The sequence below is a fragment of the Jaculus jaculus genome, chromosome 1, assembly GCF_020740685.1.
Source record: "Jaculus jaculus isolate mJacJac1 chromosome 1, mJacJac1.mat.Y.cur, whole genome shotgun sequence".
Taxonomy (NCBI): domain Eukaryota; kingdom Metazoa; phylum Chordata; class Mammalia; order Rodentia; family Dipodidae; genus Jaculus; species Jaculus jaculus.
This window is the reverse complement of record NC_059102.1, coordinates 193,012,536-193,039,252: the sequence shown is the minus strand read 5'-3', so window position 1 is coordinate 193,039,252 and position 26,717 is coordinate 193,012,536. Positions and strand designations below refer to the sequence as shown.

The 26,717-nt window shown below is 35.7% G+C and overlaps 1 protein-coding gene across 1 annotated transcript in view; it reads left to right on the top strand.

Annotated features, from left to right (window-relative positions):
• Positions 1 to 25,594, top strand: part of Hpgd (15-hydroxyprostaglandin dehydrogenase) — a 38,734-nt gene extending 13,140 nt beyond the window's left edge. Inside the window, exons 5-8 of the mRNA XM_004657122.2 lie at positions 4,389 to 4,485; positions 18,382 to 18,458; positions 21,749 to 21,912; positions 23,905 to 25,594. Of these exons, the coding sequence (XP_004657179.1) occupies positions 4,389 to 4,485; positions 18,382 to 18,458; positions 21,749 to 21,912; positions 23,905 to 24,043 (477 nt within the window). The 3' untranslated portion in view covers positions 24,044 to 25,594. The remainder of the gene's footprint in view (positions 1 to 4,388; positions 4,486 to 18,381; positions 18,459 to 21,748; positions 21,913 to 23,904) is intronic.
• Positions 25,595 to 26,717: the final 1,123 nt, after the last annotated feature.

The following is a 26,717-nucleotide window of genomic DNA, read 5'->3' as shown; positions in this document are numbered from 1 at the left end:
GATATCACTTGGACCTAGTCTTTTATCATCTCACCCACTTGCTACCTTTTATGTTGGTTTAATCTTCATGATGCTGGCAGTAAGACTGTTCACTAAAACCATCACAGATATACAAAATAGTATACAAGAAATACCATAATCATTTTTTTTCATCTCTCTTAGGAAGAGACTTTTCATCAGAACTTGTCCTTCCCTTTCAGCTCTAACTGACTGCACCTGAGGAAAAAAATGGGCCATATCCTAGTTCATGAGCCCAACACTATCAAGGAGAATGGAATTTACATAAGAGACATATTAATTGGTATCTAATCTAAAGCTAGGGAGATCAAACTCTACTGTGTTAAGTGGAGAAGATATAGATTTAAAAAGCAAAATAGATTGTTTATTCCTGTAATACTAGCACTTGGAAGGTGATGCAGGACTGTCTCGAGTTCAAGGCCATCCTGGGCCACAAAGTGAATCCCAGGGCAACTTGAGCTACAATGAGAGAAGTACAAAGACTTTGAATAGTCAAAGCAATCCTGACCAAAAAGAAGAACAGTGGAAGTAATAGAATACCTATTTTCTGGTTGTACTACAGAACCATAATATTAAAAAGAGCATTATGCTGGCACTGAAACAGTCATGTAGAGCAATGTAATGATTAGAGAAAAGATAGCCTCTTCAACAATTGGTTATGAGAAAACTGGATATCTACATGTAGTAGAATGAAATTAGATCCCTATCTGTCAATCTATACAAAACAAAAACTAAACTCTAAGTGGATCAAAAACAATGTAAGATCTTCAGCTCTGAAACCGTTAGAAGAAGCATAGGGAAAGACTTCAAGGTGTAGGCGTAGGCAAAGATTTTCTTTTTTTTTGAGGAAAAAAAAGAGGTTTATTTTGGCTTACAGGCTCAAGGGGGAAGCTCCATGATGGCAGGGAAAATGACGGCATGGGAAGAGGGTGGACATCACCCCCTGGCCAACATAAGGTGGACTACAGCAACAGGAAAGTGTACCAAACACTGGTAAGGGAAAACTGGCTTTAATACCCATAAGCCCACGCCCCAAAATACAGTGCCTCAAGGACAGATTAATTCCCAAATCTACATCAGCTGGAAACCTATCATTCAGAAGACCTAAATTCATGGGGGACACCTGAATCAAACAGTCACACCTCTTTACTATTTTGCCTTTAGTTTTTGAGATTGATTCCTTAATGTACCTCACCTTGCCCAAAAATTTGGCAAAGAATTTCTTAAAAGGACTCCCTCAGCTTGGGAAATCATTCTAGGAATTGATGAATGGACTTCATAAGATTTAAAGGCTTTTACACAGCAAAGGAATTGAATAAAGAGACAGCCTATAAAAGTGGAGAAGAAGAGGCCTGGAGAGCTGGCTTAGCGGTTAAGTGCTGGCCTGTGAAGCCTAAGGACCCCAGTTCAAGGCTCGGTTCCCCAGAACCCACGTTAGCCAGATACACAAGGGGGCGCAGGCACCTGGAATTCATTTGTTGCGGTTGGAGGTCCTGGCACACCCATTCTCTCTCTACTGCTTTTCTCTCTGTGTCTGTTGCTCTCAAATAAATAAATAAAAATAAACAAAATTTTAAAAATTAAAGTGGAGAATATCTTCACTAGCTATTCATCTTACAGAGGATGAATATCCAGAATAAAAAACTCATAATGCTAAATACCTAAAATACAAACAACCCAGTCAATAAGTGAACTATTGAAATGATGATAGTTCTCAAAATGAAGTAGTGTAAATAGCCAATAAACATATGAAAAAATGTTCAATATTCTTATGTTAGGGAAATGCCAATTAAGATTACAATGAGATTCCATTTCACAGTGGTCAGAATTGCTATCATAAAGAAAACAAATAACAAATGCTTATGTGGAGACGCTTAAAGGGGAAATCTTATACATTCCTTGTAAGAATGGAAATCTATCCAGCTACTATGGAAATCAGTGTAGAGATTCCTCCACAAAATAATAAAATAAAAGCAGAAGTACCATATAACCCAGATATAACACTTTGGAGTAAAATACCTCAAGTCAAGATACCACTAAAATACTTTCATTTCTATGTTTATTGCAGCACTAATCACATAGCCATATAACAGAATTACCTTAGGTGTCCATCAACAGATGGATGAATAAAGAAAATGCAGTAAGTATACATACTAGATTCAGCTATAAAGAAAAGTGACATTATAATTTGCAGAAAAATGGATGCAACAGGAGATAACCATATTTAGGAAAATAAGCCAGACTCAGAAAGACAAATAAATAGTTTTTTCACTTGTGAAATACACATTTTTTTTCTAGATACATAAATATATATATATATATTTTCAGTTTTTTATTAGGTTTTAGTTTGCATCTGCAGCCACCTGGCTGGAGGCAGTATCACTGGGCAGATCTTAAGGTGTGGTGGTGTGTTTCAGATTTCAATCTAAAGGTATGCAAAGTGTGTCTAGCTGGAGTTCCTGAAGTATGCTGTGGCTTTTGGCCTGGGTTTCTCTCTTTCTCTGCTTGGTCCTGGGAAAGCAGGCCAGTTTCTTCTGCCATTATTGAACTTCCACTGGATATGTAAGCTTCACTAAATCACTTCCTCCATAACTGTGCCTGCTCTGGAAGTTTATCTCAGTGAACCTGAAGCTGTCTGCTGCAGAACTTGGTACCAAGAGTGGGGTGAGATGAATATGACTATGTGGATGTTGATCTTTTGGAACTTTTGTTTTGGAGGAATGGGCATGGACTTAATGCTTGCAACCGAAGACACCTTCTGGAGTGGTAAGCCAAGTTTTATGGACTATCCTGATGAGACTTTGAGAATACTAAGCACAGATAGTTTTGAACTTCAAGGCTTGGCTTATGAACTTCTAAAGTGAAAGAAAGACTACAGAATTCTTTGTTAGAACTGGGCTACTAGCATAAGGACTGGTTATGTCGTGCTGCCCAGGCTCAGAGAATTTTATCAAGATTAAACTTTTAATGGACTGATGTGCTTGGCTAGAGACTTTGAACTGAGAGATTTAAATTTTTTAAGATGGAAAACTTCAAGCAAGTTAAATTTACTGGCATAGAGACTGGTTTTAGATTATTAAAGCTGCTATTGTCAACATATGAGCAATATTAAGGAAGATGGTCTGGCTACTTTACATTAAAACAATGGAAAGGATGTCTGAGGAAAGACTATCATAGAAATGCAAACACTTTTGGAAAGACTTGACTGGAAAAAGAACCTGCTTTACAAGGCTATGACTTATTTCTTCCCTGAATTAAGAATATGGCTGTGTCCTACACAGCTGGTATTGGTTTCAGAAGAATGAAAGATGTGAGAAATTGTTGTGAGTTGCACACTGTTCCAGGAGCCACTGCTGAGATGTGGCATGAGGCAGGGCATGATTCCCTGATAAGCTGAAAGAGCCTTTGGAAGATGGACCATGATTTGTATGGAGTCCTAAAGACATTTTGGATATACCAGAGCTGTGCAAGGGCTATCATGGAGTTCACTGTTGGCCTAGTATTGAAGTGTTCCCTGGCTACTCTGCCCAGCTTGAGGGGTGAATTGGAAAATCTGGAGACTGGCAGTCTCTGGTTATATTGAACTTGAACTGCAGAAGTTTGATGTTTGTTTGATGGTGGTTGAGTTTGCATTGGTTTAGTCTCTCTTTGCTATGCATTATACCAGTTGAAAATATTTACTCTGTGCCTTTAAATGTTGGAAGTATTTAACTTGTTTGATTATACAGGGCTTAATATCTTAAATTGGTCAAGACTGTGAGGACCTTTGAAATTGAACTGAGTACAATTTACAATGTGTGATGATTATAAATCTATTGGGGGTCAGGGGTGGAATGTGGTGCTTTGAATAGATGGCTCCCAATATATTCAGTTTTTTATTAGTTTGTAATTTGCATCTGTAGCCACCTGGCTGGAGGCAGTGTCACTGGGTGGATCTTAAGGTGTGGTGGTGGGTTTGAGATTTCAATCTAAAGATATGCAAAGTGTGCCTAGCTGGAGTTCCTGAAGTGTGCTGTGCTATGTGGCTTTTGGCTTGTGTTTCTCTCTCTCTGCTTGGTCCTGGGAAACCAGGCCAGTTTCTTCTGCCATTGTGGAACTACCCCTGGATCTGTAAGCTTCACAAAATATCCTTTCCTCCATAACTACGCCTGGTCTGGAAGTTTATCTCAGTGAACCTGAAGCTGTCTACTACAGCAAACCATGGTTCAATAACTAATTTTATTTAAAAAGAATCCTTACAAAATGTTTCATTGGTAATATTTTAAAACCTCTTCCTAAGGTATCTAAATCATCAATAATATCTTTGGTGTATGAGCATATGATGAAAGCTAACAGCTGTGTTGCTTTTTTGATTTATGACCATGCATTAGGTTTCTGTGATTGGTGGAACCTATCTTGGTTTGGATTACATGAGTAAGCAAAATGGAGGTGATGGTGGCATCATTATCAATATGTCATCTTTAGCAGGTAAGGACAATAATTATATTAACAGTACAATTTTCCTACTGGTAATTTGGGCAACAAAAGTAAATCTTTAAAGTACATATGTCATTGAATCACGTTTGAAACAGATGTTCTGTTTGTTTAGTGGTTCTTTGGAAATTTAATCATGTGATATAAATAATTTGAACCAGGGCTGGAGAGATGGCTCAAGGTTAAGGCACTTCCCTGCAAAACTTAAAGATCTAGGTTTGATTCCCCAGTATCCGTGTAAAGCCAAATGCACAAAGTGGCACATATGTTTGGAGTTTGTTTGTAGTGCCTACAGGCCCTAGTATGCCCATTCTCTCTCTCTCACAAATAAATAAATAAATTATTTTTTAAAAAGAAGATATCTAAGTTGTATCTTTTTAAAAATGAATTTATCTTATATGGCACCATATACATACACACATACATACATGTATATGTACATATCTATCCATAGTGTATCTCATATATACATTCTGTGTGCATGTGTGTATAATGCTATGGTGTGTGTGTGTGTGTGTGTGTGTGTGCACACATGTGTGTGATGGTATAGTGATACATATATATATGTAGTCACTGTGACACTTCCAAGCAGCAATGCATGTGCAAGAAGCCTTGACACAATAAGAAACTACTAAAGTGAACTAAAGCTATTCTATTTCCTGGTGATTTTAGTAAGAACATGTAATTTAGACATAGGGTATGAGTACAACTTGGAATATGCTAACCTGCTGGAATAGATAGCCTCAGCATGCCATGGTTTCAGTGTAATATAAGCTCATACAGTAGCTCTCTATTAGCTAAAAACAATATCCTGGTTGCAGGGTGTTTCTTTTCTACACTTACTCAGAAAGCGTGGTTGACAGAAAGTCTACATCTTCCACATGAAGCTTGCAAGGTTGCTTTTAGTATTGAAAGAGGTAGCACAGGGATATCACATACGTGCTCTTTTAAACCATGCAGCTCCACATTGGCAAACCTAACTTCTACTCAAATGTCAGTATCAAGCTGGAGAAATGGCTTAGCAGTTAAGGCACTTGAATATGAAGCCTAGTGACCCAGGTTTGACATCCAGAACCCATGTAAGCCAGATGCATAAAGTCACACATGCACACATGGTGGTACATGCATCTGGAGTTTGATCGCAGTGGCTACAGGATCTAGCAATGATTGTCTCTTTCTTCTCTCTCTATATCTTCTCTCTCATAATAAATATCAAGCTTGTTCTCATGGTTCACTAAATACAAGAAAACCTGGAAAATAAAGACCATGTGTAAGAAAAAAATGGATATCAGTGGATGGCTGATGTTCTTTGCCACACCAATTATAGATGGCTTGGGGCCATAGAAGTAATCCAAACCTATTTACTTGAGAACAAAATAATTAATACCAGCTGATTGGTAACTATAAACAGTAGAATATTTGGGAAATGTTAATTGAGTGATTGTGTGTGTGTATGCTTGCATGCATATGCCTTCATGCATGAGTATAGGTATATACATGCCACAGCACACATGTGGAGGTCAGAGAACAACTTTGGACATCGCTCTCTGACTTTCACCTTCTTTGAGTCAGGGTGTCTCTTGTGAACCACTGCATATATTAGTCTAGGTGGTCCAAGAGCTTAAGGATTCACCTTTCTCCACTCCCTTCCTCACCCTCCATTCTTGCAGTAGGTGTACAAGCATCTTGCTTTCTGTGAGTCCTGTTGGTATGAACTTGAGTTGTTAAACTGTCTTGCACAGCAAACACTTTACCCACTGAACTATCTCCTCATACTTGTGATTTTATATTTAAAAGTCTAGGAAGAGCTGTAACCATAATACTGGGAGAGTAAGGCAGGAAAAAAGCAGAAGGGTTGTTAGTTTGAGGCCACACTGAGCTACATAGTAAAACTGTCTCAAAGAAGCACCAAAAACCTTCAGGAAAAATTCATGAATGATCATGAAGGATCCAAGTGATACTTAAAGTTTAAGAATTCTGATCAATATTGACAACAAATCTAAACTATTAATGTCCACAAAGACCTTAAATTGCATACTTGGTCCAGTGTGATGGTTTCAAAATAGGAAGTTAAACCCCATTCTTCACACACAATCATAGCTATCCTTTCTGCCTTTGGTAGTGTTTGGGGTAGGAAGTGTAGTCAGCAGTAATATTGGAGGGGGGAACACCTATGGTTGAGTCAGTTTCTGGTTCTCAGTTTTATCCTCACCCCTGTAATAATCATTGTCAGATGATCCCTAAACCACCACGAAGTTGCCACTCAGAGTAAGAATTTCCTTTTTTAGGTCTTTTGAAAATTTAAGTAGCTTCTTAATTTCTGGATTGCTTAAAGTTGAAATGACATTCTTAACAGTACTACAAACCAATACTAGAAATCATAAAGGGATAATTGCATTACATTTGCTTACATAACATCGACATACATATTAAAGCATTTTAATGATAACAGTACAGGTAAACGTAAGAAAATGTAAAAAATGTAAGTGAAATATGCTTTAGCGAGGGCCAGATTTTAGTTTCATAGAGGTTTGAACCCTAAAGGCAAGTTGACATAACTGAATTTATACTATTATGAGAAAAATTGCATAAGAAAATTATGTAAATGACTAGTGAATCAATACAGGATATTTACTGTTTTCTTAAAAATTCATATGTACAAAACTTGGGAGAGAAGACTAAGAGGTAATTCTGCACTGGGCCTAGTCTTTTTGTCCCTTCCTTGCACTTCTGTTCCTAACTCCCTGAAAGAAGCTAGCTTTCTTCTACTTCTCCTTCACTATCTCAAAAACAAACAACAAAGAAAATGCTGTCTTGTATTTTATCATCTTACCAAGAATGTTGATTTTTTCCATAGCAAATGTAGCTTGTTTAAAATAAATATATAATCCCCACACTCAGGAGGAAGAAATGGAAGTATTTCCAGTTTGGGACAAGCATGGGTTGTATTGTGAGTTTCAGGTAGCTTGGGTTACATAGTGAGGCCCTGTCTCAAGGAGAAAATTTTTTAAAAAGACTCAGGGTGTGGCTCAGTGGTAGAGCACATGCCTAGCATACATGAGGCCCATGGTTCAATCCCTAGCACCACACACATAAGTAAATAAGCAAAGATATAAGTAAATATAAAAATCAATATCAGAGTATTATAATAATAGAAGGAAAAAGACCTCCCTAGTCTTCACCATTTTTTTCAGACATCTTATCAACAATTTTATGCCCTTGATTCATAGCCCATAGGTAGAAGTTAAAGGAGGAAAAAAACCTTAGAGGGGTTCATCAAAGTCAAAGTACTTCTAACATTTTCTTGCTGTATTTCCCAAGTTTCCTTTCTTACCTCATTTAGTTGTTGTTTTTTTCTTTTTCTTTTCTTTTTTTTTCTTTTCTTTTTCTTTTTTTTTTTTTTTGGCTCACTTGCAGTGAATGGAGAATCATGAACTATACTCACCTCAAGAAGGGTCTGTCCTCATGATCTTTCACACTGACTCTGAGGAGTCCTTCACTGTCACTGGTTTGGGCAGACAGACTAGTGAATAATGACCACTGACACAGACAGAATTTCAAATGCAATTAATGGGTCTAACAAGCAGAAGAGTAAAGTGGAGAGAGATTCCTTCAAGTGCTGAGGAGTGAGTTTACTCCTCACTGTATCTCCAGAAGGGCTCTGAGCGCTGTTGACCACATGGACCCTTCTGTATGAATGTTTATGAATACAATACACAAACATGAAGTCATTTTGCCACATTTATCCTTAAGTATTAAAAAATGTTGCTGGGAACAATGAAGAATGAAGTCTGGTTTAATACAAATAACTAAACAACTATGCTACCATAAAATACCCCATTAGAGTCAAATATGCTTCTTACATACTTAGTGGCTTCAAGCTATGGGAAGGGAAAACTAAATTGCCCCAGAAAAAAAAAAAAAAAAAAAAAGAATCTCTATACCAATCCTGTCCCACCTGCATACTTACTGAGCTATTGAGGTCTTAGTGTATTGAAGATGGAGTGTCAAAGATCTTACAAGTTAAGTATGTTTTCTGTTTACACAGTCTATGCTGTGATAATTGTTCAGTAGAGCCATTATCTGAGACAAGGTACTCAGTGACATTTTTTTTTTGAAAGATACCATGAAGGTCATGTAATACACACACACACACACACATAGACACCCACATACACCCTAAAAACTTTCAAGAAAATACTTGAAAAACTAGAAGTTTTTATTTGGTCTTAAACAACAGCCCACTTGTACTCTGCTACTTTAAAAAATATAATTACCTAACTATTGCCATCAAGTCAAAAGTACTGAAAAATACTAAATTACTACTCTAGGCAACAAGTACAGGTGTACTACATGCTAACAATACCAGAAAGAAGGTGGAAAAATAAAATGCCCGGGTAATGTTTCTAGCCTAAGAAATATATGTGTGTGTGTGTGTATGGTGCTATATTAGATTTATAACATAAATATATTCATGTTTAATACGTATTTACTATCAAGATAGCAGAACTAAATATGTATTATGTCATAGACTAAAGAGATGCTTTTTTTTTTTTTAATGGGAGGGGTGTTCAAGATAGGGTCTTGCTATAGCCCAAGCTAACCTAGAACTGACAGTGTAGCTCACTCCATTCTGACCTTGAACTCACAGTGATCCTCCTCCCTCAGCCTCTTGAGTTCTGGGGTTAAATGCATGCACCAGCGCACCCAATTTAGATGCATATTTAAATTACAGGGGCCTTGGGACAATGGTTGGATTGCAGTGTCCCAATAGACCAGAAATTTCAGGTGAATAAAATATTGCTCACCTTCCTTCATCTCTGAAACAAATGCAAATCACAAGGTACCATTCTCTCCAGCTGCTCTTGACATAAGGAAGTGGCTGACACTTATTTGGCAACTACCAGCTTCCAGACCTTGTAAAAGAGGACAATTAAATTATTTCCAATTTATAGTGAAACAACTCTTCTCAAAGGAACAACTTACATCAAGAAGCATAAGAATGAGCAGTGGTAGGAAAAGAAATCTTACTTTTGCTATATCTTAGTGGATATCAGGGACTGAGTGAATGGTTCCTATGATATGTGGATCTTTGCTCAGATGCCAGCTGTCATGAGTACTTGAGCCATACTTCCTGCTTAGCACTGCCAAGATTACCCATGCCAGTTCACTGAGATTTTGCTGTCTCTTGCCTGAAAATAATTAGGTAGAGACATATTAGAAGGAATTGGGAAGAAAAGTTAAATATTTATCAATGAGCCCTTTGAGGAATAGGTAAAAGGTTTCCTAGCATGGGAAAAGGACATTTAGAAAATTAATAGTTTTTAACTTTTTTTGTTTATTTTTATTTATTTATTTGAGAGCTACAGACATGCAGAGAGATAAAGAGGCAGATAGAGAGAGAGAGAATGGGCACGTCAGGGCCTCCAGCCACTGCAAACAAACACTGCAAACAAACTCCAGATGCATGTGCTACCTTGTGCATCTGACTTAGGTTGGTCCAGGAGAATCGAGCCTTGAACCAGAGTCCTTAGGCTTCACAGGCAAGTGCTTAATTGCAAAGCCATCTCTCAAACCCAGTGTTTGTTTTTTTTGTTTTGTTTTGTTTTGTTTGTTTGTTTTTTACCAGAGCTTCTAAAACTTACAATGCAGAAACATCACCCTCAACAGTACACAGGGACTTTGTCTAGTACAGATTCTGATTCAACAAGACTGTGGTATCCTGGAATGTTGCTCCCAGGTACCAGGACTAGGGTCCACACTTAAAGGAACTAGCCTCCAGTGTGCCTTGAATAGTTAAGAATGTTTGTCTTGGTGTCCTCTGACCACAGCACAAGCAGGTACTAAACTTTCAGGAAGAAGGTTGGTGAAACACTAGAAGCAACTTTCTGAGAATGATTAACTAGAAAGTACTGTTGAACTTATCATTCTGAGAGGATTTTATTACAAATAATGTAGTAGTTATGAAAGCTTATGTGACTTTTGGATGTCATGCCATACTTTAGAACATAACTTCTTGACAAATGGGGAGGGAAAACAGCATGAGAAGACTGGCGTGTAGCTGGTCAGTGGTAGAGCACTTCCCTAGTGTGCTGTGTTATGGAAAAAAAGCACATAATGAGGAAGTCCACCAGTTACATTGGTCAGCTTCAGGCACAAACATAGATAACCAGATCTGCAGTAGTTCTTCCGTTTTCCTTATATTAGGGAAGTGTTGCTTAAAATGACAGGTGGGCAAGTGGTTGCTCTTCTGGTTGTAAAAACAAAAAATATGTGGGAGATTTGCATCACAGCTTTTTGGTACAGCTGTTGAGGGTCAAGCATTATCATCTTGGGACTCACAATTTATTTTCCTAGGTTGAGTTCTTTTCAGTATTTCTAAGTAGTTCATTTCACATGTTTCTGTCCTTTGAGGAACAAAAACATGCACATACATTGCTTTGCATGAGGGAATTATGGTTTTTTATATAAATTATTTTTGAGTATTTCCTGTGAGAAGTAGAGATTAATTAATATTGGCTTTGGCAAGTATGAATAGAAAAAATATTAAGCAGAGACTACTGCAGAAATGGTTTTAATTATCTGATAAATGTGGTTTTAATTATCTGATAAATGCATTAGCAATGTTTAGGTGTTTCAAATGATAGATATGTAATATAAAATATCTTATTAGTCAAGGGTTGTTTAGTAATATTATTCTGAATGGTGTTAGAAAATGTTTGTTCTGATGTGGAGTTTCCCCTCTAATGATTTTCTTTTTCTAAATTTGTATCTTTTAAGAAATATTTTTTATTTTTGTTTATTTATTAGAATCAGAGACAGAGAGAGTGAGACTGAGAATGGGCACACTAGGGCTTCCAGCCACTGCAAACAAACTTCAGATGTGTGTGCCCCCTTGTGCATCTGGCTAATGTGGGTCCTGGGAAATTGAACCTGGGTCCTCTAGCTTTGCAGGAAAGTGCCTTAACCACTAAGCCATCCCTCCAGCCCCTATATTTGTATCTTTTGATAGGCATAAACTCAGTACTACTAAGTTTGGTGTCTTAAAAAGTGGCATTTTGTATTTTTAAGTAATCTTATATGATGATGAGTCTGTAATTATTGAAAAAAACATGTTTAAACTTTTAAATATAAAATACACTTTCCATGCACAGGCTAGAGATTTATCACAATGTTAAATAAGACAGCATTTCTTCAGATATTTCTGTTAAGTTATAATCCTTTGTTTTATTAGTAACATTAAATTGTTTAACAAAATAACATTTTAACTTTTATATTGTGTTTTATTCTTACTTGTTTTTAACATTTTTATACATATATATTTCATTTTGAACATATGCATTTTTCATTACTTTTTGTCTCCCCCAGGCCCACTGCATTTCTTCATCTTACCACCAGGGAAAACAATCACACAGACACACTCAGAGGTGTGCCTCCTAGTGTTTTTTGAACCAGTCAAGCTTATAAAGATTAACCATCTCAGAAATGTATAATATGTGTATGGCACCAACATTAGTTAATTCAAGACTCACAGTGACCATTATTACTACCTTGGCTTGCAGTAAACAGCATTTACCTCTTTAAAGATGGCATGGGCTTACAGTGCTGATTTCAGGATTTGAACTCAATCAGACTGATATTCAGAGTCCAAACCACTATGCCACAATCTCTTCCAATAAACATACTTAAAAAGATAATTGTAGCCTGGCCTTGTGGTACATACCTGTCACTCAAGCACATGAAAAGCCAAAAAAAGAAGATTTGGGTTCAAGGACAGCCTCAGTTAGATACTAAGTTCAAGTACAACCTGGGCTACATAGCCACACTTTGTCTCAAATAAAGAATATTATTGACTTCACTTTATAGATAAGTGTTAGATTCATAACAAAATTGAGAAAATGTGTACAGAGAATGCACATAAATCTGTTACTACTCATTAACTATCTTCTTTATTATCAATACCCTTATTAGAGTGGCATTACAATAGCTGAACCTACATGGACACATTATTGTCACCTGTAGTCTATGATTCACCATACGGTTTATTTTTCCCAGCACAGGAATACATATGTATTAAGAGGTCCATGGAGCTGGATAAAAATACAGTGTTTGTCTTCACTAAGTTCAACTGAAATCTAATATGTTCTTTGGTTGTGAGCATTAACAGAAGAACACAGTGTTATTAGTAGTTTCCATGACTAACATAGAGTTCATTTGTGGTGTTATGCATTCTGTAGACTTGCAAATATATAAAGAAAATACTATGGTAGCCTACAGACTAGAGACAGTGCCCTAAAATCCTCTGTGCTGTGCCTATTCAGGCCTCACTTCCAACACCTACTGATTTTCCTACTGTGTTCATATTTTTGCATTTTCCTAAATGTCATGTAGCTCCTATAATGCTGCATGTAACCTTTATAGTTTGGCTTCATTTTCTTTATGATATACATTTAAGGCTCTAGGATATTCTTTCATAGTCTGATACCTCATTTGTTCTTGTTGCCATTTATCACTTCACTATCTCAATATGCTATGATTCATCCATTCATCAATGGAAACAATCTTGTTGATCTACAACTATTGGCAATTACAAATAAAGCTGCCATAGTATCCATGCATGCTGTGTGTTTGGACATATGTATTCAGTTACTTTGGGTAAGTGTTAGGGAGCACAATAGCTGAATTATATTGTAAAATTATGTTATGTAATAAAGTGCCAAACTATCTTCCAAAGTGCCTGTGACATTTTTCAGTCCCACCAGCAATGAATGGCTATTCCTGTTGTAAATCTTCACCAGCATGAGAGACTGTCAGTGTCTGGATTTGGGCCGTTATAATCCATCCTGATTAGAGAAAGGAGCATTTAAATATGAAGATAATGTACAACTGTTTTGATATCTATGTGCATGTTTCAAAGAGGGAGAAATGGAGAGAATATGTTTTATCCACAGGAGAGGAGAAAGTCATCCACTGAAAGAGTATACATAAAAACAAAAACAGAAGGACAGGATAGCTCTGGGGTATTTTGGCATGCTAATGAGTTTGGCCAATGAGAGAAGTGAGAAGAAGCTGATAGTGTGTGTGAGGCAGAAAGAAACTAGCTTAAAGAAGCCAGTGTCTCAAGAAGAAAAGAATGAACTAGAGTAGTTGCTTCTGAGAAGGAATCAAGCAAGATGTAGAGTTTGAGAGTTAAGACTGGCAAATACCATGAGCTCTGTCCACCTGGAGTGGTAGAAAGACAGTCTATGTACAATGAGTTGTGGAGTAAATGGAAATAATGAATGTGGATACATGAAATATAGTCAGTCATTTGAGACGTTTTGTGTGAAGCCAAATAAATACTTTTACTTGAGTAATACTACAATATGTTAATATCTTAAAGACAATGATTCTCATCTTTATCTTCACCTAATATTGATAACTGCTTTAATGCTAAAAGCATTTTCATTCACAGTATTTTTGCCATAGCATGAAGCTTGTTTTTGTTTTAATTTCGCTGCTTCTTTCTTCTTTGTCTCTTTCTTCAAGTATCTACTTCTCTTACAGATGGATGCTATGAATAATTGTAAGGGTTATGAATTTCAAGAACTTATAGTATATTTATACTAACAGACATATGACTGGATTCCAAGATTCATACCATGCCCACCCAAAACAACTCTGTGTGCTGACCACAATCACCAGCCTCAGGACAAATATTGTATTTGAAGCACACAGAATAATATTACACGTGACTGTTGTACTTTAAGGCAACTCTTAGAATTATGGTTAACCAACACGAAAGCTTAACCATGAAAGCAATAATATACTTGCAAAGGAAAAGTTAATCTCAACATTTAATACAATAATAGATTTCTGATATTTTTTCTATGTCAACTAACATCATTGCTGTAACAAAAGAAAACAATGGTATATATGTATAGTATGTATGATGTGTTTGCATGTATACTATTTGCATGTGTGTATGCAGATTTATGTATCCCATACACATGCCTGCAGAAGCCATAGTCAAATGTCAGATGTCCTTCTGTCTCATTCCACATTCTTTCCTTGAGAGAATCTCTCACTAAACCTGGAGCTGATGTCAGACTGTCAGAATGGCTGAACAGTGAGCCCCAGAAATTCTCCAGGATTTGCACTCTAAATGACTGGAGATAGAGACATGCATGGCCATGCTTGGACTTTTCAATAAAAGGGCCCAAGTTGGATCCCCAGAACACAAGTAGTTACTTTCTTGTTACTGGGACAAAAAACTAGATCAGAAGCTGCTTATGGAAGGAAAGGGTTTATTATGGTATAATTTTAAGAGGAAGTGTCCATGATGGGCAAGGCATGACAGGGGAAGACAGCAACTGTCACATCTTCAAATCAGCTGAGAGGGAGTAGAAAACTCAAAAGCAAGATGGACTGGATTATAATACTCTAAAACCTGCCCCAGAGACACACTCCCTCTATCAAGGCTTCACCTCCTAAAAGTTCTACAAAGTTACCAAACAGTGCCAACAACTAGGGACGAAGCACTCAAGCACATGAGTTTATGGGGGCATTGTACATTCAAACCATAACATATAGCAAGTAGGCTTACCAGGAGAACCATCTCCTAGGCCCAAGGAAAAAAATTAATTCTCTCCACATTTATTGTCCATTGTCAAAATAGCAAATAAGTATATAGTAAATTTTTTTAATTGAGAGTCAATTAGAAAACTGAGGATAGAATACTCCAGATTACTATAATCTGCCCCATTGATTCAAAACATAAGAAGCAACATTTAAAATCTTCATGTACTGAATGATAAAACAAAATAACTTTCCTGCTTAAACAAATTAGCTATACCTTGGCTAATGGATGAAAAATGGAATCCTCTTTATTTTCAACACCCTCAAACTAGAGACAGCACAAATATTTATTAACAAATAGATGAATGCTATGTGCAACTGATGCTATATCTATCAGTGGGATGCTATTTAGCAACAAGAACAATAGCAATGTGCTATTGCTACACACACCAATATATAATGTAGATGAATCTCAAAGTTATCATGAATGAAAGAGCAGAACCAAAAGAACTGATACTATATAACATGTGTAATATAGCATATCAGTACATTCTTGGGAAGAGAGGATTGGCAAAAAGGACTTAATAAGAAGCATTAGTGTGTTGGTTTTGTCCATTGTCTTGATTGTGTCATTCTCATTAGTATATGTGTATGTTAAACTTATTGCATTATATACCTTAAGTATATGCAGTTTTATTATATGTCAATGATAGTCCAATAAAGCTATAAAAATGGAAAAAGGGAAATGGTTTCTGAGCATAGTAAATTAATTCATGTAGCTACTGATCTAATATTAGAAAGTGAAAGAAATACAAGTGAAATATTTCACATTGAAAATATTAGAATACGTCAATAAAATTCATAAACTCCAATGCCATTTTAAAAACTTAAACAAGTTCAACCATGTGTGGTAGCTCACACCTGTAATCCTAGCTTGGGAGGATGAAATGGAAGGAAGGATAGAAATTCAAGTGTATAAACAAGTCCTTTCACTTTTTTTTTTTCCAGGTAGGGTCTCACTCTAGCCCAGACTGACCTGGAATTCACTATGTAGTCTCAGGGTGGCCTTGAACTCATGGAGATCCTCCTATTGCTGCCTCCTGAGTGCTGGGATTAAAGGCGTGTGCCACCACGCCCGGCTTTCCTTTCATATTTTGATGACTGAATTTCTAATTCTACCTTGAAAGGAAGAAGTACACTTACTTATGACCAGAACCAAGAAAACAGTGTTTGATTTATTGTATCTGTGACACCATGAGTTGTTTACTGGAATTTAGAAGTTCATCATCTTCGCATGCATAACAAAAATTCATTCAAAATTCATCTTGGATAATATTTATGAGCAATGTTCTTGTGCTTTTTGTGGTTGTGACAACTAGCTTATCTCTGATAAGGTTCACATTTTATATTCTGCAGGATGTGAACACCATCCTCTAAACTCTTCCTAAACTTTTAAGAAATAGGAAAAACAAAACAAAAAGCATCAATGCCTGACTATACTCATTAACTCCCTTTATCTTACATGTCTAATATACCTATGTACTCTGCAGAGACATCATAAATTCTTGCTGACTGCCACTGATAAGCTTAATTAACCCCTACATTTTACTCAACCAAAACAATGAGAGGACCAACATGTTCTAGTGCCTTTAGCTCACTAGGTACCATGTGCGATCTACCATCCTTAGGGATTTAAACGGCTCGTGAGCAAACATGCTTCATAAATTGAAGCCTGGAGGGCACACAGGGAGTGGTTCAGGCCTGTGTTTATGGCTGAATTTTGGCACAGTACTCACAACTGATTAGTGAGGTTTTGCCATTATATAGCTGGGTGGAGATGAACATAGTACAAAAAAACATCTCAGCAGAATAATGTAGTATGATTAGCATGACACTGAATCCTCTTATCACAATAACCAAGGGTCACTGTTTCTTGACTCAGACAAATCAGCTTTTAAAAAAAGTATTCCAAGATAATCTAAACCATGCGTGGTGGTACACATCTGTAATTCCAACACTTGGGAGGCTGAGGCAGAAGGAATTCAAGTTAAAGGGTAGCCTAGGCTACATAGTGAGACTATTTCAAAAACTTTTAAGTTACTCTCAGAAATTACTTAGTTTTGACAAGTGTGAAAAATAAGCTTTGTGTTAAGCTAGTACAATAAAAATGGTGTTTTCTTTCTTTTTGGTGTGTGTGCGTGTGTGTGTATGCACGCGTGAGCGCGCCCACCAGGACCTTTACTGCTACAAACAAATTCTAGGCATTTGCATCAAGTTTTGCATCCAGCTTTCCATGTGTTGGCCTGGAAATTGAATCTTGGTTGGTAGGCTTTCAGGCAAGGACTGATTTTTTTCTCTTTCTTTCCTTTTTTTTTTTTTTTTTTTTTGTTTTATGTTTTTTGTCTCCTTTTAGAGAGTTTGGCTAGACCAGAAGTTAAGGGAGAAAAGGTGCTATTAGATACCAAAAGATTGACTTTTTTCTCCATGAAGTTAATCACTTGCTATTATGTATATGGAGAAAATTTTGAAAATATATAATTGATTAAATTTTGTTGTGGGTTGCATAATTTCAAAAACTAAGATCTTAGATAGAGTGATTGATCGATCGATAGATAGATAGATAGTACAGCTATTATAGTACAGACAGTAGCAGCTAGTACATCTCTCAATAAAAAGAAGTTACATTCACTTTCTCCACATCACCCTTGGGATTTTTGAAATAGGGTCTAGCTGTGTAATCCAGGCTTTCTTTGAACTCATGATCTTCCTGCTTTTGCCTCTCCAGTGCTGGGATTACAAGTATTCATCACTACAACCTACATGAAGTGAACTTTTAAATTTCTTAAACTCTTAGGGGAAGCATATAAGACAAAATGGGGATAGGAACATGCATTCTGATTTATAGCAAAAACTAATAATCTCCAAGTATCTCTTAGATGATTCAAATTATTTCAGCTACATAGGCCGATGTTTAAAAAGGTCACTGAATATTTTTTTAAATCCAGTCAGAAAAACTGATAGTTAGATTAAAAAATACGTTGGCTTTTTATAGATGATTCTCTTTTTTAATATGACATTATTTTCCATCAATTTTTAAAGAATTGAGAGAAGCAGAAAATCTTTCATATCACTCTAAATGTAAGTTGCATACCATGTATTCTATATAATAAGCTACATTGAAGCTATTGAGTTTGACAAATTGTCTGTTTCTAGTTTAGTGCATTTTTCAGATTAAGCTCACATTGAAATAGTCATAAAACATTTATTCATATAGTTATTGTATAATCTACTTAAAAAATCAAGTCACTTAGCATGCGGATGTGTTTTTTTCAGGACTCATGCCAGTTGCACAGCAGCCTGTGTACTGTGCGTCAAAGCATGGCATCATTGGATTCACGCGGTCAGCAGCGGTGAGGATTAACCACAAAATCTCTTCTTTCTGCATATGTAAATGAAACCCAAAATTTTTAAAGTATGAAAGAGAAATATAGAACTGAATACACCTAGGTGAAAATGGAGACACCATTGTAATATGAATTCTAAACATAGATATGGCATTGAAACATGTCTCAGGGATATACAATGAATAAATGCTCTTGTTTTTAATTGATTCTAAATCTGCATAGTATTCAACCTTCCTATGTCATATAGAGCATGTTAGATACTCTCCGTAGTACTTATCACTGGAGATACAATAAAAATGAATGTGAGTATGGCGCTGGAAAGAGATAGGAGAGAAAGTTACTAGACAGAGTGCTCAAGGACAGTGTTCCCATGAAGGCTAACAGTGAAAGGCATACAGAGTTACAAAAAGCTTGTAGACATTCTAAACTACACAAGTTGATAGCATAAAGTGACGATGATTGCCATCTTAATAACTGACAACAGGTAAGCTTGAACGCTGCCTGCAAGCAAGGGTGACATAGATGAGATATGATGAGATGCAAGCAGAGTGAAAGGAACGGATGGGCCAAGTATGAGACCTTTAGTTTTATTCTGTGAGCAGCTTCTGGGTTTCTTATGCACAAAAGTGTGATGATCACATTTTTTTTTGTTTTAAGAATACCATTCTGCCTAATCTTTGGAAAATGTATCATAATGAACAAATATAGAAGAGGAAAGAACAGGTGGAAGATCTGAGTAGTTTGTGTAGATGGAACAAAGAAAGTATGCAGTGTTTTATGTTAACACAGAAAGCATGAGGGAACAGAAATGATGTGTCAATGTGTCGTTCCCTCAAAAAGGAAGTTAAGTAGTTTTCACTATTAATTTAAATTGATTAGAATGTTTCACTTATTTTGAAAAGACTTCATTTAAGGTTTATGTTCACATAAAACATAAAATGGACTAAATATTAAAGATTAAAAATTTTGTATTTAAATTTACACATCTGAAAATTTCTACTCGATTTTCATTGTTCAAAGTACTTATGTTCTATAAAGTTACTTGCAAACACTGAATTACTAGCTGCTGACCCATTGCTTTTAAGAGAAGAAACATAAGGTCAAGTAATTGAGAGCCTAGAGTCATGACATTTTGGTTAAGCATGCAATATATAACCTCATATTATATGTATTTCTACTTAGTAATAGCTTACTTTTATATATTGTATGAATACTGAAGTCATGGCTAACAGCATTAATAATTTGGGCCTGAGCAAAGCTTATCTAACACAAAATTTTTCTGTCGCATATCAAAGTTTCCTTACACAAGAACACTATGATGTAGCATTTCTGAGAGCCAGTTTAAATATTTTTAAGTATAAAAATCACCAACAGGGCTGGAGAGATGGCTTAGCGGTTAAGCGCTTGCCTGTGAAGCCTAAGGACCCTGGTTCGAGGCTCGATTCCCCAGGACCCATGTTAGCCAGATGCACAAGGGGGCGCACACATCTGGAGTTCATTTGCAGCAGCTGGAGCCTCTACTGTGCCCATTCTCTCTCTCTATTTGTCTCTTTCTCTCTCTGTGTGTCTGTCACTCTCAAATAAATAAAAATAAACAAAAAATTAAAAAAAATCACCAACAAAGAGTATAGAAATGTATAAAATATGGATAGCCAGACATCAATAAGCACATGCATATTCATGGCTCAGAATTGCTCTGTGTATGATCATAAATTTCCACAAAAGCTCTACACATATTTATTGCTAGAATTTGAATAAATTGAGCCAGCAAGGTAATTTACAAAGATGGAATCTACAAATATATAATTATGAATGACTGTTTTATGTTTATCAAATAGATCAAATAGAATAAATAGGTTGGAAATTAAGCATAAAGGTTAGTCATCAATTGTCTTCCAGATAGTGAAAATTACTAATAGTATCTTTTTAGATGACATTATTAAGCATACTTGAATTTTTTAAATATATTCTTATCTCATTTAAAATAATTTCAATTAAAAACTTATTAAATACTTATATAATCCCTTTCTACCACCCTCTTGTCCCCCTCCAATTATCTTCCTTTTCTTTCCAACTGTTTCTCCTTTATTTTGATGCTTTTTCCCCCTCCTCCACCATCTGTGACAACAACCTAATGGACCCAGTACTGTGCATGTCTTCTGAAGGTAATGACAGACTGTGAGACCATGAATGTAACCAGCATCTTGTGCCTGAAAGTACTCCTCCACATTCTTAGGGTCTTATATTCTTTCTGCCACATCTTTTGCTATTGTCTCTGATCCTTGTAGAGTGTGATAGAGAGATAAATCGTATCTTTATAATTAATTATAGTTATAAAATTTCCACTAACGTATCTTTTTAAATTTTTTTATTGTATTTTTTTTTTTATTTTACGAGGTAGGGTCTCGCTGTAGCCCAGGCTGACCTGGAATTCACTATGAAGTCTCAGGATGGCTTCAAATTTACAATGATCCTCCTACCTCTGCCTCCAGAGTGCTGGGAATAAAAGCATGTGCCACCAGCCCAGCTTCCACTAAACTATTTTTAAACAAATACTTCTCTGTTAAATGATCTCAATCGTGAAAGAAAGCTTAGTGCTGCAGTTAGTTTTCCCATTGCTGTCAGAAAATACAAGACCAAGAGCAGCTTTTCAGAGAAAAGGGTTTATTTTGGCTTATAGACTCAGAGGGAATCTCCATGAGGCAGGGGGAAATAATGGCATGAGCAAAGGGTCCTGGCCAATATCAGATGGATAGCAGCAGTAGGGGAATGTACCAAACACTGGCAAGGGGGAGCTGGTTTTGACACCCATAAGCCCATCCCACACAATACATCACTTCCAAGGGGCCCTAATTCCAAAACTGCCACTAGCTGGGGACCTAGAATTCAGAGCACTTAAGTTTATGGGGCACACCTGAATCAAACCACCACACTTGGCATAACATTATAATACTTGCTTAATTTCAGTATACAATTTTAAGAACAGGAACAAAAAGGGGGCACATACTTGACAAAAAAAAAAAAAAAACAGGTTCTTTCAGGGTATAGCCGATAATTTGTTCAGTATACTGCTTTAACAAAAAAACTAATGAAATAAGACATTTGAGAAGGAATTCTGTAGTTTAGGTACGTATCTATTACTGTCTTCACATTTACTACTCACTGTTATGGGATTGGGAGGCTATCTGACAAGTATGTTTGACATCTGTCTCTTGAATAACTTTTATTTAACTTTGTCCTATGGTAACCACCTGAATAACTTGTGAAACTTACAATTTTGTGCTTCTAATTGGCAGATGGCTGCTAATCTCATGAACAGTGGTGTGAGACTGAATGCTATCTGTCCAGGCTTTGTCAACACACCCATCCTGGAATCCATTGAAAAGGAAGAAAACATGGGACAATATATAGAATACAAGGATCATATTAAGGAAATGATGAAATTCTATGGAATTTTAGAGTAAGTAAAACTCCTTAATCTTTATACAATGGAACGAAGTTATATCTACACAAGCAGGAGAAGTGACAAAAATAAGCTTTCAAATTTGGAAAAACAATATACATGTCAAAGTTTTTTTTTAATTTTTTTTTGTTTATTTTTACTTATTTGAGAGCGACAGAGAGAGAAAGAGGCAGATAGAGAGAGATGGGCGTGCTAGGGCCTCCAGCCACTGCAAACCAAACTCCAGACACGTGCACTCCCTTGTGCATCTGGCTAACTTGGGTCCTGGAGAATCGAGCCTTGAACTGGGGTCCTTAGGCTTCACAGGCAAGTGCTTAACTGCTAAGCCATCTCTCCAGCCCACATCAAAGTTTTTATTTTTATTTTATAAATTATCTTTTCATTTATTTTTATTTACTTATTTGAGAGCAACAGACAGAGAGAAGGAGGCAGAGAGAGAGAGAGAGAGAGAGAGAGAGAGAGAGAGAGAGAGAATGGGTGCGCCAGGGCCTCCAGCCACTGCAAACGAACTCCAGATGCATGCGCCCCCTTGTACATCTGGCTAATGTGGGTCCTGGGGAATCCAGCCTCGAACCAGGGTCCTTAGGCTTCACAGGCAAGCACGTAACCACTAAGCCATCTCTCCAGCTCACGTCAAAGCTTTTAATGACAAGCTTTTTGAAAGAAATTTAGGTTCTGAATAGCATATGTTTAACACTATTAATTTTGCTTTGCCATACAAACAGTACTTTTAGCCATTGAGATTTATTTTCTAAGATAAGATTTAGTCACTTTGAAAGCAATTATACCTTTGTCTATCTAAATTTTAAGTAATACTCAAGTAAAATACTTGTGAAATTTTTTCAGCCACTTTCATAAAAACAATTTTTATAAGCAAGGAATAATGGTTCACACCTTTAATCCTAGCACTTAACATGCTGAGGTAGGAAGATTGCCATGAGGACAAGACTAGTCTGGGCTACAGAGTAAATTACATATTAGGCTAGACTAAGATGAGACCCTGTCTCAAAAAAACAAAAAGAAAGCAAAAACTACAAATAAAATAAACAAGTTGATCAATATGTATATACACACCCCACTTGGGGAATTGTGTATGAATTAGAGTAGACAAGGTTTTCTGAGCCCATAATCATGGTTAGCTTATTGAAGAAATCAGATGGCTCCACTATGGACCATGAACTTACTTATCTACCAAACCTCAAAAATCCTCAATTTTCTCACATGAAAAAATTGGAGATAATACTCAACAAATTTAGGGACTCTTGAAAGATTTAAATAAAATGATACATGAAAAGTACTTAAAATGCTCAGTGGATAAGGCACTTGCTTTGCAAATGTGAGGACCAGAGTTAGGATCTCTAGCACCCACATAAATACATGGTAGCCCATTTGTAATCCTAGAAGTCTGGAAGTAGAGGTATCCCCAGCGTAACCTGGCTAGCAAGATTAGCCAACCAGTGAGCTCTGGGTTCAAGTTCTCAGTAAGGGGGAAAGCAATGGAAGAAGACATCTGACATAAACCTTTGGCCTTTACATGAATAGTCACTTGCAAACATAAGTGTACCTGCATACAAACAAATATGCATGCATGCATGTGAAAATACCATATATACATGCAAAACATAGAAACTAATAGAAAATTATCTTTTAAAATGCTATGTTTAATTTATTATATTTATCTAATGACATTTCTGTTTGGTAAGTCTGTGATCTACTACTATGACAAAGATGAGAAAAGTGTTGTTTTATCATTGTAAATAATGACTGCATATATTTTCCTGGTTGACAAAAAATTGGGCATGGAAATCTACCACTAAGTATGTGATATAATTTAGTGAGTAAATAACTTAATACAAAGTGGAAATAATAGCTTAATGAGATGTGTTTTTCTTTTACAAGTCCATGGCTATAGATGATTCAGAAATAATTTGAAGTGATAATATACTTTATTCTTTGGCTTCACAATAAAAAGGTGTTCTTCATTTCTAGCCCATCAATGATTGCCAATGGATTGATCACACTCATTGAAGATGATGCCCTAAATGGAGCTATTATGAAGATCACAGCTTCTAAAGGAATTCATTTTCAAGACTATGATACAACTCCATCTCTCACAAAATCTCTGTGAACACCTTTGCACCAATCATAACATAAGCACAAATGACTTAATATTCAGACCATTCCTTTACTTTAATACAGCTTTTGAAATGAATTGTTACAATCTGCAGCTTTCTTTCATACATCTGATGTTAACGTTTTTCCTAAATGACTAGTTAAAGAACTAAATAAAAATGTATGATGATGTGCTAGTAAAACATACAATGCAAACCAAAACTAGGTTGTGACCTATATAGTCTAAGTGATGATTTAAACAATGAATATTCAAGAAATATTCTGCTTTTCTGAAAATGTATTTAAAGCTGTGGTTCATAAATATTAATGTTTTTCAGAAAATCATCTTAAAGTAGATACTTGAATTGTTATTTAAATCAAAACAGATGTACAAATACTCACTTTATTTCTATATTTGTACTTCAAAAGGGAAGATACTTAACAATGGCAGTTATTTAGTAATAACATTTGTATGCATATACAATCTTTAAGCTAAATATGTCAACTCCTTGAAGATGTGCATATTTGGAGGTCAGTAGTTATGAAATTAATTCCAGTGTAACTATATTCCAAATGAAAATCCTGATTATGGAAATAACAGAATATTGCTGAGACTGTTGGTTCCCTTTTCAGCCTCAAAACAAGGAAAAACATTTGTTTCCTTTTTGCTTCTTAATGTACAAAATTTAATTGACTCCAAAAATCTCAGGAATGAAACTTTTAACAGTTGTAGATAAAAAGAATTACTAATACTCCTAAAACTTTATATGCATTATATGCTTATCAAGAAATAATGAAAATGTATTTTTCAGACTTCTTTGTTGTATCATTCTCAAAAGTACCCATCTTTCAATAAAACTCCTTTACTCTAATTTCCATTAGTCTTTGATGTTTAGCTATTGAGGTGAGGAAACAATTTGCCAAAGTCAAAACTGTCTTTTGTACATCTATTGAAGTTCATAACACAAAGCTAACAATAACTTTGTTTTGCCCTTTTTTATTTTTTAGAACAGATTACTAAATGAGCCTTTTTTGAATACTTTTCTTTGCAAGCAGCAATTAGTATTATAATACCAGAAAAAGTACAAGGTTTCCAAATCAATCATTTCCTCAAAAAAAAATTGTATAAGGAATTCACTATGCCTCTAAAAGTAAGCTCATCACCGTGGAACAATATCCAACCATGTGAAATTGATAATTTCCAAGAGATACTGGAGTATTTGTATACTTTGCAATGTTTTAAGTCTTCTATAGAGAACTGTTGACTTGATTTTTAAGGATAAATTTTAATATGAATGGCTGGAGTTTCACCCAATCTATTTGACATGTACCAAAAAAGAAACACCAATGAACATCTGATAGAGATGAATTAAAATTGACATGGACTTCATTGACTATTCTGACAGTGACCAACTAATGAACATTGTAGGTATGTGCAGTAGGGCTTAGCTTACATATTCCCCCACCCCATAATATAAAATCATAACTTAAACTTCTTATTTATGTATAAGTTTTTGTACTGCAGATATTAATGTAAATTATTATTCAAATTCATTTTTCAGACCAATAACACACACACATATATACATATACATATATATATACATACATACATATATATATATATATATATATATATATGTATATATATATCTGCATATATGTGTATATGTGTGTTTAAAATCAAATACCATGTAAAGTTGAAAAATTCCTTTCCTTATATTAAAAAAAATTATTTTACCTAAAATTTATTTGTATGGTTTTAAGTAAATATATAACATTATACGATATTTCTTTTTATTTGTTAATCTATATTACTATGTTTTGGTTGACAAATATAATTAAATTTAGTGTGGAGAATGGGGGTCTTGATTTTCTTAATTGTGCTTTTAAGTGAAAATCCTAATGTAAGTAACACGTAGCTTTGCAAATATTTTCCTTTGTAAATAGAACTATCAGAATGGAAAATACTCAAAGAAAAATATATAAATTTAATTTTCACGAATGAAAACTTTAGATAAAATAAGGGTTACTTATGCTGGGCATGGTGGTGCATGCTTTAATCCCAGCACTTGGAAGGCAGAGATAGGAGGATCACCATGAATTCAAGGCCAGCCTGAGAATACACAGTGAATTCTAAGTCAGCCTGGGCTAAAGTGAAACCCTACCTTAAAACAACAACAACAACAACAACATGCACACACAAATAAATAATGGTTACTTAAACAAAAGTACTCAGATACCATGACTGTCAATTTATAGCCAAGATGGGTACCAACTGATGAATAACAGGGTAGCCTATACAGCATGGACATAGTGAACAAAGCAATTATTGATGTACTAAGAAGACAGAATGGAAAAGCATACAATTTTACTGTGCAGAATGGTACATAATTTTAAAATATGCATTATTCATTTGTGGAATTTTACTTTTAATATTTTCATGCCATTGTTAACCATGAGCAACAGAAACTGTAGAAAGTAAAATCATAGATCAAGTGCAACTACTACACTATAGAGACAGACACCCAATCACAGAGCCTCAACAAAGCAGAAACATAATCCTTTCAGACAAATGTACACAATTCAGGTATAATGTGGGCAAGAGTCAAGGTGTTAATTCAAGGGTAAGAATCCTTCCTTTAAAAAAATTACTTATTTGAGAGAGAAAGAGGGAGAAAGAGAGAGAG